Source organism: Nelumbo nucifera, chromosome 3 (assembly GCF_055504915.1).
Source record: "Nelumbo nucifera cultivar China Antique chromosome 3, China Antique-T2T, whole genome shotgun sequence".
NCBI lineage: Eukaryota > Viridiplantae > Streptophyta > Magnoliopsida > Proteales > Nelumbonaceae > Nelumbo > Nelumbo nucifera.
The window spans coordinates 32651390-32665178 of NC_142651.1; the positions used below are offsets into that span (position 1 = coordinate 32651390).

Below are 13789 nucleotides of genomic sequence, written 5' to 3' on the forward strand. Positions count from 1 at the left end.
GCACCAAATTTCTTTAGACAGAAAGGGTTGGTGAGAAGAAAGTTGAGAGATGGACTTGAAGAAAGAAGCACAAGAGAAGGTTCCAATGGGTCTAAGAGTCCAAACTCTCTTATCTGGCTTGGAGGGATCCAAACAAACCTGATTAAGACAACCAAGAAAAATAGAAAGAGACTCAATTTCAGCATCCCTAAGTCCTCTACGAAACCCAAAATCCCAAGTAGGATCTAAGGGTGTTCCCAAAGGTGAAACAAATTTTGAGACCACCTCTTTTTTGTACAAAGAAATAGAAAAAAGCAAAGGGAACAAGTCCTTTAACGGTGAGTCTCCTACCCAAATATCCTCCCAAAAAAGAACAGAGTTGCCAGAACAAACTTCATACCTGATAAAATTGAGAAATTGAGGAAGGGTGTTGTGAATAGCCTTCCACGGTGCTGCTAGGTTAGCTTGCCTCGATACACCAGCATCCCATCCGTTCTTTGACCTCCCATGAATGCTTCCCACCACCTCATGCCACAATCTCTCTCTTTCCAAAGGCCATCTCCACAACCATTTCCCTAACAGAGCTTGATTCTTTCTAATTACCCTCCCAATTCCCAAGCCCCCCTCTTCTTTACTTCTGCACACAATTTCCCAATTAACCAAGTGATCCTTTTTTTCTTGTCCCGGCTCCCATAAGAAGTCTCTCATCAACTTCTCCAGTTTCCTGGCTTCCCTAACTAGTATCCTAAAGACAAACAAATAATAGGTAGGTAAGTTAGCCAAGGTAGGTCTTATTAGGGTAATTCTCCCTCCTAAAGAGATATAGTTCCTCTTCCATGAGGCTAATCTCTTCTCAAAAACTTTTCTATCACTGAGGTCCAAAATCTACTCTCCCTAGGATTTGCCCCTAAAGGAAGCCCTAAATATGACATAGGCCAAGCAGAGGTGGAACACTCAACACTCCGCAATAGCCTCGACCTCCCCTACCTCCAAATTTATACCCGCTATGCAGCTCTTTTCCAGATTTATTCTCAAATTAGAGACACTTTCAAATCCTTTTATTATCTCCTTTAGGTTTGCTACCTTTTCACTAATACCTCCTTCACAAAAAATCATTAGGTTATCTGCAAACTGAAGGTGGGTGGCGGGGACTTGGTGTCTCCCTATTCTCCAACCCCTAATGGCATCTTCGCTGTCAGCCTTAGTAATGATCCTACTAATCACATCAGCTACTAAGGTAAAAAGGAAGGGTGAAAGTGGATCCCCTTGCCTGACACCCTTGCAAGCTGGAAAAAAGTCTCTCACCGTACCATTTACCAGAATAGAGTAGTGACAAGTACTGGTACACCCAAAGATCCAACTACACCACTTGTCCCCAAGTCCACAGTTTTGCATAACCTTCAATAGAAACTTCCAGTCCACCAAAACATAGGCATTTTCAAGATCCAATTTACAAATGAATCCTCTCTTACTAGACCTTTTCATTTCCTCCACACACTCATTCGCAATTAAGATCTGATCTGTTATTTGTCGCCCTTGAATGAAAGCCCCCTAGGTTTCACTAATGATGGTAGGGAGGACTGTTTTGATTCTCAATGAGAGCACTTTAGCCAGAATTTTATAGATGCTTGTCACCAGACTAATAGGCCTATAATCTTTTGGGTGGTTGGTATCATTCTTCTTAGGTATCAAGGCCAAAAAGGTGGCATTAATTCCAGAGCTTATAGTGTGATTGTCTGCAAATTCCTTAAAGACTTCAGCTAGATCCTCTTTCAACACCTCCCAACAGTCTTGATAAAAACCCATTGTAAAGCCATCTGGACCCGGAGCCTTGGATCTATCCATTATAAAGACAGCTTTCTTAATCTCTTCTTCCTCGAAATCCCTTTCCAGCCACCTTGCCACTCCTTCATCAATTCTTGGCCAATCCACCCTTTCCATGACTGTCGTCTCTCTCAAAGGCCTTCTATAAATCGATTTGAAGTGGTCCACAAGTTTTCTGGCTATGTCATCCTGGTTGGTAAACACCTCCTCTCCTATCTCTAGCTTGGTCACAAAATTCTTTCTTCGTCTCCCATTTGCCAAATCATGGAAGAATCTAGTGTTCCCATCGCCTTCCTTAATCCACTTGTGTCTAGATTTTTGTCTCCAACTGATTTCTTCCCTCAATAACACCTCTTCCAAATCCTTTTTTAATTGTCTCCTTAACACTCTGTCCTCATCGGTCAGCCCATTGTGAGATTCCTTTACATCCAAGTTCTCTATTTGAGAGATTAGGCCCAATTTTTGCTCCTCAATTCTACCAAACTGAACTCTATTCCACTCTTTTATTTTGGCTCTCAACCTTTTTAATTTCTTGTGGAACTTGATCCCCTTCCATCTTACCCCCCTCTCCTCCTCACCCCACCACTCCTTCACTTTTTTCATAAAATCTGGATGGGTAAGCCACATATTTTCAAATCTAAAAGGTTTGGGTCCTATAGGAAAAGACTCAGTACCTATTTGGATAGAACAGTGATCGGAGGTGACCCTGGGTAATGCCCTAGCAACCAAGTTTTCCAAACTATTCTCCCAGGCAAGGTTAAATAGGAATCTATCCAACTTCGAGCACAAAGGGGTTTCCTGAAGGTTGGACCAAGTGTAACTGGCTTGCAGCAGAGGTATTTCCTTCAGATCACAATCCTCAATAAAACCATTAAATTTCCTCATGCTTGTTGAGATTACCTGTTGGGGATTACTGGTTTCATCAGAGAATCTAATGACGTTAAAATCCCCGCCCAGGCACCAAGGACCATATAGCCCCTTGATTGCATATAGTTCCTCCCACATCTCATTCCTCTCTCTTTAGGAATTAGGGCCATAAGCATTGGTTAAAACCCATACACACCTATTCTCTACATTCTTGCACTTAATGGAAACTGAGAATCTGCCTATCAATTCTTCCACTACTTCCACCACATCCTCCCTCCACAGTGTTACAATCCCCCCCGAGGCTCCCCAAGAAGGAGCCGAGCTCCAACCTAAACCTCTAGACCTCCAAAAACTCCTCACCCATCTCCCATCTAATTCCATCAATTTGGATTCTTGTAACAGCACAATATCAGGTTTTTCCCTTTGGAGTAGGTCTTTGATCACCCTTCTCTTCCTTGCACTCCCTAACCCTCTTACATTCCAGCTAATAATTTTCATCGAGACAAAGTAGCAAAAGAACCCAATAAGAGGCCATATTCTCCTTATTTTAGGCCCTTCCTCCTATCCCCTCTACCACTGAATTCTAAATCCCCCTCAATGTCTGAAATTAGCCTTTCCACTTCTGATCTTTTTTTCTTATTTGTTCCTTTCCCCCCCCCCCATCCTAATACAGCAATCATCCTCTTTCTTTTCTCCATCCTTTCCAGCCAATGTCTAAGGAAGAATTTTACCCTGCTCAAACTTATTTTGGCTACAACATCTTTCTCCAAGTCCTTCCTTTTTATTTTGTTCCTCCATCATTGTACAGATCAACTCCCAAATTCTGTCTGCCTCCCCCTTACTACTTCCTTCCAACACCCTCTCTCCTCCTTCCACTATCACCCTCTTTCTTACATCAGAACCTCCAGGATGGGAAGTTGGGATATTTGTTACAGGTAGAGCAAACAAGTCAGTACCTAAAACAGAATTGACACCCATACCTGATAGAACGGGGGTAGGACTAGAATCACTGGAAATGACTTGCTGACAGGCGGCAACTGGTTTTAAAGCCTTTCCCCTTTTTGGACAAGGTTGTGAAGTAGACATGGTGAAAGAATCACTTCCTGACGACCTACCCACTTGGAAGACCTTTCTCTGTGTTTCCGACACTGGAATACCCGCATCCATCCTCACAGCCGATTCTTGTCCCTCTCCACCAACATCCTGTAGTTCATTAGACTCAGGGTCAGCTCCCTCGACGAAGGGAGGAGGAGTTTTCACAGCTTTAGAACCATTTTCTTCACCATTTCTAGCCTTCTCGCCACCTGCCTCTTCAGTCTCTTCCTCTAGAAACAACAGCTCTGTATGCAAACTTTCTGTTTCAAAAAAATCATTGTTGCTTTTCAGAGATAGACTTCCCAGACTTAGCGTTTCGTCTCTATCAGAATCATCGTTGTTGTTTTGTTCACTCGACCAGTCTTCAATCCCTGTTCTGGTCTCATCACTAGGCTTGAGGTATCTCGGGTTGCGCCTATCTGGTGAGAGACGGTTCGCCAGGTTGGATGGGACCCACTGTAGAGAGCCTCGAGACTGCGAATCTGGAGATTTTTTTGCACCTGAACTGTTCGAACGAGAGGAGGGGTTCGGGGTAGAAGAAGATAGACGCTTAATTTCATCTATCAGCTCGTCCCTCCTCCCAGTCACGTGCTTACTTAAAGTACCCCTCGGCCCATCTATCTTGTAATGGGCCTTGGGCTGAAGCCTATGGGAGCCCACCTTTACAGCCTTTATTTGAGATGCCTTCTCCGGCCCTTCATCAAGTGGATCCACTCGATTGGGCCCTTCATTTCGTCCCACGTGACCACTTAAAAGGTCACGCCCCCCTGATTTAATGGTCAAACCAGCAACCTTACCTGTCTGAGGTTGCTTGTTCAGCCCTCTCCCTTTCAAAACTAGTGAATTTTTGTTTGTTTCCCCTGACACCACCTGCGCAAATGATCTGCCATTTGTCATAATTTTTTCTTGCTTTCTCCAGGTTTGACCTTCCAACTGCCCCATAACTTTTTGGCTTCCCAGAATTTGTTGGCCCTTTTTAGTGAAACATCCCTTCCCATTTGAATTAACCACTCTCACAAGTCCACGTAGTGCTTCTTCTTCCTCCTTCTCCCCTCCAACCATACGAGCCTCCTTCCACAGCACTGCTTCAATGGAGGAAGCTAGCCATACAGAGACAAAGCTCCCCTATATTCGTACCTCTACCTTTCGTGGAATGTCTTCTAGCTTCACACCACTTAGCAGGATTGCTACTGAGTAAAGATCTCCCCAGAAAGCACCTTTCAAGATTCCTCCACACAACACAGCTATAGATTCTGCTATTTCTTGTTTCCATAGATGGAATGGCAAGCCTATTACACGCACCACCACACCATCTTCGACAAAAAAATCCTTGGAGTTAGATGTTGGATTCCATTTGAAGACTGTGAATGATCCGAACTCAGCCTGAACATTGATAGCTGATATTTCCAAATCATTCTTTAATGGATCTAGGATGGCTTTACAGTTATCGAAGGGGGTTACTATGAAGACACTCTTCAGCTTCAACCTGGTTGCCAGTAAGTCAGCTACCCTCCTCCAATCATTAACCTTTTCCTTGGCTTGTATCACAAGCTTACTATCCCACTCCTCTCTCTCTAGACCTCCCACCATTCTGCAATGGCCTTTTGTTTTTGCCATGACCACTGGCCCTTGTTCTACCCTGCTGTTGCTGAGATATACCTTCTCCTCCCATATGGAGGCTTTTTTCTCATTTGCTACTCTTTGAGCTAAGAATTCTTTGAGCAACCAGTCAACTTCCCCCCAACCTTGGTTCTGTTTTCCTGCTGGTAGACACACCAGTTGCCTTTGTCCCTTACCAAAGAATTCAGCCAAAGCTATGAAGAACCCCTTTCTATTCCTCTTACATTCAACAACATATCTTCTCCCTTCTAATGTACTAAAATCCTGCCAGTTTATCTGCTTACCTTTTGAACAGGCTCCAGCTATGAACTCTCTTAGCCACTCGATCACTTCTAATCCTTCCAGCAGTATTGTACCCTTTTTCGCTTCCCTTACCTTCAGGCTTACCTTCCCCTTAATTCTCATCTCTTCGAACAGGAGATTTTTTGCCTCTATCTTCAAGGATCTCCTCCACTGACCTGCCTGCACGAACTCCATCCCCTCCATTTTCCCTCCCATCTTAGTTCCTCACCCTCTCACCCTCTCTATCCCCCCTCTCTAAGTCTTGCCTGCCTGCCCTTCTCTTGCTAGTGCATCATCAACTCATCAAGAATGCTAGCCAATCACGACATCTAATTGAATGTGATATTCAATTAGATAAACCTAATCGTAGAAGAGCTTAGAGGATGGTTGAGTACCAACATGCTTTTTGAGGATAATTTTTTGTCTTCATCTTTTTTGGCTGTGGACTCCTTTGGGGGATCTTAAGGCTGTTCATTGTTTTAGCCCTGCAAAGTACACACCAATTAGGAGACAGACACATAGAAGGCCTGTGGGCCACAAAAGAAGGAAGGGTCAAAGAGCTGATCTACGGCTGTGGTAAAATTCCATCTGCAACCAAACAAAGCAAAGATCCAACCCCAAATAGCATCAGAAAAAGAACAAGTTAAAAGTAAGTGAGAGCAATCCTCACCATTAGCCCTGCAAAGTACACACCAATTAGGAGACAGACACATAGAAGGCCTTCTCTTGTGCAATAAGACTAAAGTGTTGATTTTCCTATAGAACACCTCCTAGCAAAAAATAATAATTTTAGGAGGTACAGGTTTAGACCAAACCTCTTTAGCTGGGAAACCCACTTGTCCCGAGGGAGAGCAAAGGGACTTAAAGAAGGAGGCACACGTGAAGTAACCTTTTGGATTAGGGGACCAAAGTCTCACATCAGATCTTAAAGGGTCCAGAAAAACACTTTCAAGTAGTGACAAAAGGTCTGAAACACAAGAGATTTCATGATCCCTCAAGCCCCAACGAAACCCAAAGTCCCAATTCAAAGAGGATGGAGAAACATATGTTGGAAGAAAGTGAGAGATTGCTTTACCCTTGTAGCAAGAAAGGGAATAGAGAGAAGGGAAGCTGTCCTTAAGGGCAGAATTGCCCACCCAGATGTCTTCCCAAAACAAAACAAAAGTATCAGAATTGCCCACCCAGATGTCTTCCCAAAACAAAACAGAAGTATCAGAATTGACATCATACCTGATACAGTTGAGGAAAAAAAGGAGAATATTCTGAATTGCTTTCCAAGGAATTGCCAACGTGGCTCGACGCGATACACCAGCATCCCATCCATTTTCCGAACTGCCATGTATACTATCTATCACCTCATGCCATAGTCTCTCCTGTTCTAAGGGCCATCTCCACAACCATTTTCCTAGGAGTGCTTTATTCTTCAAAACTAAGTTCCCCAGTCCCAACCCACCCTCCTCTTTCCTTCTACACATTATTCCCCAATTTATTAAGTGATCCTTTTTCTCCTCCCCTGGCTCCCAAAGAAAATTTCTCATTAATTTCTCCAACTTCTTGGCCTCCCTAACATGAATCCTAAACACAGAGAAGTAATAAATCAGCAGATTTGCTAAGGAAGCTTTCAATAATGTTGAAGGGATGAGAGATCCATCCCATGGACGCCCAAGGATTGCGGAATAAGAGGCGAATTTCAAAAAATTTTTCTCTCCCTTCAACTGGGAATCACATTCCCTATTTAGAAAATCATATTTTCAAGGATCATTCTTGAACCTTAAACTGAATCAGATCTGAACCAAAAGGAGTAGGAGAGAATTATACCTGATACGGAGAAGTAGTATCTCCCAACGAAGGTGTTCACGCCCAAGGAAGGAACCAAAGACTGCTCCCACTGAAGATGGCGCAGTGCAGGTGGAGCAGAATCAGCAGTGTTCTTCTCCAAGAACTCTGTCCTTCGCAAGGATCAGCAAGATGGTACGTGAGCACAGCTTCCTTTCAATCCTTTCTCAAAGAACTGATGTCAAGATCCAATCTTGACTTCTCCCACAACTGGAGATCGAACTGTCAAACAAGGCGGCAAGAGAGTATTCGCAGGGAGCAGAATTCTCTCTTCTTGATTTTTGCACTAGAGGAAATCTGTTGTCTGTCTAAAGGCTGCCGCCCCCTTCTTCTTTTGTAATCTTAAAGGGATCAGCTCCTAATTAGATTAGGAGTTGTTAATCCAAATCATATTTGGGTTAGAAGTCCCTTTAAGTGATAAGGGATAATCCTTATCTTATCTGCAGATCAGATCAACCATCTCCTAATCTAATTAGGAGGTTTCTAGATCTAAATCTCATTTAGATCTTGGACTCTCTAAGTGGATAGAGTCTAAGCCCAATCCTATTAGCTGATCCACTTCAGAATTCGCCCCTTTATTAACTAAATAAACAGCCCAGTTCAAAGTGGGCTTTAGGCCCATTAAGCTTATGTGCTCACTTAACCTTCCTAACTGCTGCCCAGTTGGGCTTCCTTGTATGGCGTGGGACCCAAGCATTGATCTACACATCAGCCACATGGGTTCGACCCAGCCTTTGTTACAAGGCCTGGCCGAATACACTGTTAAAGACAGTGCACCCCCTGAAACCCATCGAATTGGCTCTATGGGCCCAACACTTACCCTAAGTGGTCCCTGGGCCAAGCCACCTTGTAACACCCAGGGACTGTGGGCAGATGCAAGATTAGCCCATCAAGCATTATCCTCAATGGTCTTACACTTAACCTCTCAGCCCATAATGATCATACACTACCCGACAAGAGAGGACCTCTCCCTCGGCTACAAGGAACAGTGTTGCACTCTCCACTTCTATGGATCCCGGGAATTAAAACCTTTTGCAAACATTTTAGAAACCATAATATATATACTTTTACATCTCATATAAAATATACTTTGTAAAAACAAATCTCAACGGTTGAAATCGGCTGCCGACAGTCATGGTTTCCATCAGTGAGAGTGCATCCCCGATCATTACCTTTGTCCGACAAAGGGGCTGATCCTGTCACTATGATCACCCACTCAGATGAATTCTCAGGCTGTCCCAACATACCCAGGTTTTGACCCCCGCTAAGGATCTCACAGATTGGCATATCAAAGACAGCCCAATCCGACACCTAGTGCAGTATCATAATCGAGTCTAGGGGTCGGGTGTAACTTTCCAGTTTTGCCCATCAATCTCCAAGATCCAGGGCAATACTAGAAATCTGGTCCAGTTCAAAGATTCAATTAATCCTACACTGTATGTGCCTAGGGTCTCACCCTGGCAGCTAAGAGAGGCCACCCCAACCGACTTGGTGGCACCACAATGTCAGCCTTGTCAGGATAGGTCTCCCCAGACCGATCCACTGGCTGTGAACATTCTAAACTAACACAAGTCTCATTAAGTGTCCAGTTTAAGGGTATTACACAAAAACATACCAAGGGAACATGAATCAAATATGCACATTTATTCATTTACAATAAACTCATAAAGTACATCATTCTGATTGAAGCTAAGGGCATACAAAACTGTCTAACAAATGTTACTCTCCCCCCTAAAGAAATATAGTTCATTTTCCACGAGGCTAACCTTTTCTCAAACTTTTCCAGAACTGAGGCCCAAAAAGTGCTCTCCTTAGGGTTGGCTCCTAGAGGAAAGGCCTAAATACTGTAAGGGCCAAGAGGAAATGGGACAACCTAGACACTTGGCTACAGACTTAATAGTCCTCTCATCCAAATTCACACCCACCACACAGCTCTTTTCCATGGTTATTTTAAGATTTGATACTCTCTCAAAGCGCTTTATCAAAGATTTGAGATTACTTATTGTTCTCCTATCACCCCCTTCACAAAAGATTATTAGGTCATCAGCAGACTGTAAGTTGGTCACCCTAATCCCGTTCCTTCCTATCCTCCAACCTCTCACTACTCCTTCCATGTGTGCCTTAGAGATCATACTACTGAAAACATCTGCAACTAGGGTAAAGAGGAGAGGGGAAAGGGGGTCACCTTGCCTTAACCCTCTAAAAGCTGGGAAGAAATCCTTGACTACCCCATTAACCAAGACCGAAAAATGGCAAGAACTTATGCAGCCCTTTATCCAATTACACCATCCAACTCCAAACCCACAACACCCTAGGACCTCTAATAAGAAACTCCAATCCACAAGATCATAGGCCTTTTCTAAATCCAACTTACAAACAAAACCTTGCTTTCCGGACTTTCTCATATCCTCCACACACTCGTTAGCTATTAAATCTGATTTGTTATTTGTCTCCCTTGCATGAATGCTCCCTGGGCTTGACTGATGATGGAGGGTAGCACCACTTTAATCCTCAAAGATAACACTTTAGCCAAGATTTTGTAAATGCTAGTCACCAAACTGATCGGCCTAAAATCTTTAGGATTTTAGGCTTCTTTCTTCTTAGGGATTAGGGCTATGAAAGTAGCATTAACTCCAGGGCTTACTTTGTTATTATCCTCAAATTCCTTAAACACAGCACAAAGGTCTTCTCTTACCCCATTCCAGCAGTCTTGATAAAAAGCCATGGTGAAGCCATCTGGCCCAAGGGCTTTGGGGATATGTCCATTGAAAACACTGCATGCCTAATTTCCTCTTCTTCAAAACTTCTCTCTAACAAGATTGCTTGCTCTTCAGACAGCCTGGGCCAATCTAGACCTTCCAGCCTTAGTCTATTATTCAATGGCTTCCCTGCAATTGATTTAAAGTGATCCACGAACACTTTAGCTATCTGGTCTTGATTTGAAACTTCCCCCCCCATCCACTTCTAATTTGGCCACAGTTTTTTCTTCTCCTCCCATTAGCCAACGCATAGAAAAATTTTGTATTGTCGTCCCCTTCTTTGATTCATTTGTGCCTTGACTTTTGCCTCCAGGAAATCTCCTCTCTAAGAAGAACTTCTTCCAATTCCTTTCTTAAGCTACTTCTCAAATTCCTTTCTTGTTCATTCATAATTCTTTGGGATTCTTTGGAGTCTAGCTCATCAATCTTGGACATGAAAATATTCTTTTGATCCCCTACCCTTCCAAAATGCTCCAAATTCCACTCTTTGATCCTAGCTCTCAATCTCTTCAACTTTTTGTGGAACCTTACACCTTTCCACTTTACCCCTCTCAAGTCTTCATTCCACCACTCACCAACCTTTCGTTCAAAGTCCAGATGAGTCAGCCACATGTTCTCAAATCTAAAGGGTCGTGGTCCAAAGCCTAGAGTTTCTTGACCTAATAGGATAGGGCAGTAATCCTTCTTTGAAAATCCTGGCTCCCAATTTGATTAGCTGAATCTAATGTGTCAAATTGAAGAATTGGACAAGGTGGAAAGCCAGAGGAACCTAAATGTGGAAGAAAGGGAGTTGAGATGGAAGCTGAAAAAGGAGCTAGAAGAAGCCTTTTACACAAAAGAATTGGATGGGTTGGAAAGCCAGAGTATGAACTCAAGCTCATACCTTAGTTATGCCTCTTTATTATAGGTGCTAAGCCCAGCCCAGCCCATGGTTGCCACCACCTATCAATAAAGTTCTCAAATCTCAATATAAATGAAGATATGAGTTGATCACAGGATTCCTCCATAACATGTAGAGTTTGTCTATGGAACTTCCCTAGTTGACACAATTAAGAAAACCTTTTCCTTCATATTATTAAAGGAAAGCCCTTAGCCTAGACTTCTACATAAGACAAAAGAATGCTTTTCTCCACACTCAAAAAAAAAATGTATTACCTTACACAAATGGCTATCTAAAAAGAACCTACCTACTTCAAATGTTGTGGGACCCATACTAACCTTTTTAATTCATTTTCCTAACTCAAATAAAACACCCATTCTTTTAAATGAAATAGGTCATTAGTTATAAATTAAACCAGATTTAACTTACTAAATTAAATAAGAAACCAAAATCAAATTTACCACATAAGCACAAGCATTGAATAGCAAACGAAATTATAAATGGTGTAAGACCCATTCTTCTAGATAAAATGAGTTATTAATTACAAATAAAATCTGATTTAGTCTCTTAAATCAAATAAAAAGCACTACTTATCAAAAAAATCCTTTACCAAAAAAATCATATAATCAAATAAAAAACCTAACCTAATCCACAATATAGATAATGGGCGTCAAACCAAAAAGGTCAAATAAGTGGCCCCATACTAAGTACAGAGGTCATTATCTAGTTATGATGATGAGAAATTATGATATTGAGTTGTTTATCATACCACAATAGGCTTCTCATTGGTCAATAAACAGTTTGATAGAGACTTAGCACAATCATTTGAATTTATGGACGCATTTCCAAAAACAAATAACGCTGGCAAAGTAGATGTTCTGCAAACAAATATTAGAAAAACAATTAGAAATAATATATATATATATAACAAATAAAGACTAAGTCAAACAACAAGATTAAAACTACTAAAGTTCAAGTACCAAATAGAACTAACCAATTGTTAAATTCAAAATCTGCATCAAGAAAAAGCAATTATATGGTGAACATTAGAATTGGTAAATTGCCCCGAAATCCACTGGATCATCGTGGTTTCATGGAGAGATTTCCTCAAGATGATGGATGCCTTTAAGCCTCATCTTGGTTTCAAGGTTGGCAATGGGCCAAGAATTCATTTTTGAGAGGAAGATTGCTTAGGGAGTGGCAAACTGTACAACATCTATCTTCATATGTTAAGAGTGCCTGCTCATCCTAGCTTTTTTTTTTTTCCTTTTTTCTTTGTGACAGTGAGGCATTAAAAAACAACCCAAAAACATTACACAGTGCCCAAACAACCCAATAAGGAGTGCTGAACCCCCCAACTTAATCCACTGTTACAGCAGTGCCCAGAAACATTCAGCCCTGGTTGACCCTTCTGTGGCTAAACCATCAGCCAAGCCATTGGCTGATCTTCGGGCCCAATCAAATTTTACATCAATTTCCCTTGTCAACCACTATATTTCTCTCACGGCTTGTCTATAATCCAGACCCCTAATCTGACTTCCTGCATCCATCCTATTACCAATTTTGAATCCTCTTCCACATTAATCCAATTGAGATTGTTTAGCCAATCTCAACCTTTGGAGGAAGGCCATCACCTCGACTCTTAATGAATCCCCCACCCTATTGGCCCCAAAAATAGGGCTACGAGTGGCCATGAGCCAAACTTTTCACGAGCTATTTGAGCTCGGCTCATGAAAAGCTCGATTTGCCTTGGTCTAAACCGAGCTTCGAGTTGAGCACGAGCCCAGTATATCAACTCGTTTGCTAATCAAGCTGAGCTCAAGCCCAATAAATCTAAGCTCGTGAGGCTTGCATACCTAATCAAGCTATTACATACATACATATATACATACATAATAAATATAAAAATATTATACATATAAAAAATAATATATATAAATAAATAAATAAATAAAAATGTTACATATATAATATTTTTATTATATATATAATATATAATAGGGATCATGTTCCAAAATGATCCATATTCCAATCCTTAATCCTAGCTTTCAATCTTTGCAACTTCTTGTGAAATACCATACCTTTCCAAGCAATTCCTCTTAAATTTTCCACCCATTGCTTCTTCACCTTATTTGCAAAATCCAAGTAAGTTAACCACATGTTTTCAAACCTAAAAGGGGCAAGACCAATTAAGAACTCATCAGACCCTACTCTAATAGGAAAATGGTCGAAGGCTACTATAGGTAGAGCTCTAGAAATCAAGTCCTCATGGTGTTCTTCCCATTCTAGATTAAACAAGAATTTGTTCAATTTAAAAATTTTGACCAAAAGGAGATATGTGTTAGGTCCCATAAACTTTACACACAATTCTCAGACTCACAGCAGAATTCACACAACTCGAATATCAACAAAGAAACTGGTATTCATTCAGAAGAAAAGAAGAACAGTAACAGTTGGTCGGTTCTTCGAGAGACCGCCGAATCTCCCAATCACTCACAGTATTATGCACTCAACCAAAGCCTGCCTCCCCCATCCCCCAAAGACCCTTCTTATATTCTTCTGACAGCATAACTGACCTTCCCCCCCCCATAAATGCCCAGATGGCCTAGTTATAAATGCCCAACACTCTTCTTATTCATAAATGACA

The 13789-nt window shown here is 41.8% G+C and overlaps 1 protein-coding gene across 2 annotated transcripts in view; it reads right to left on the reverse strand.

Annotated features, from left to right (window-relative positions):
• Positions 1–13789, reverse strand: part of LOC104591761 (diphthamide synthesis DPH2 family protein) — a 73615-nt gene that overhangs the window by 48268 nt on the left and 11558 nt on the right. For both annotated transcript variants that reach the window (XM_010250772.3, XM_088901156.1), the window contains exon 3: positions 11912–12020. In XM_010250772.3, the coding sequence (XP_010249074.1) occupies positions 11912–12020 (109 nt within the window). The remainder of the gene's footprint in view (positions 1–11911; positions 12021–13789) is intronic.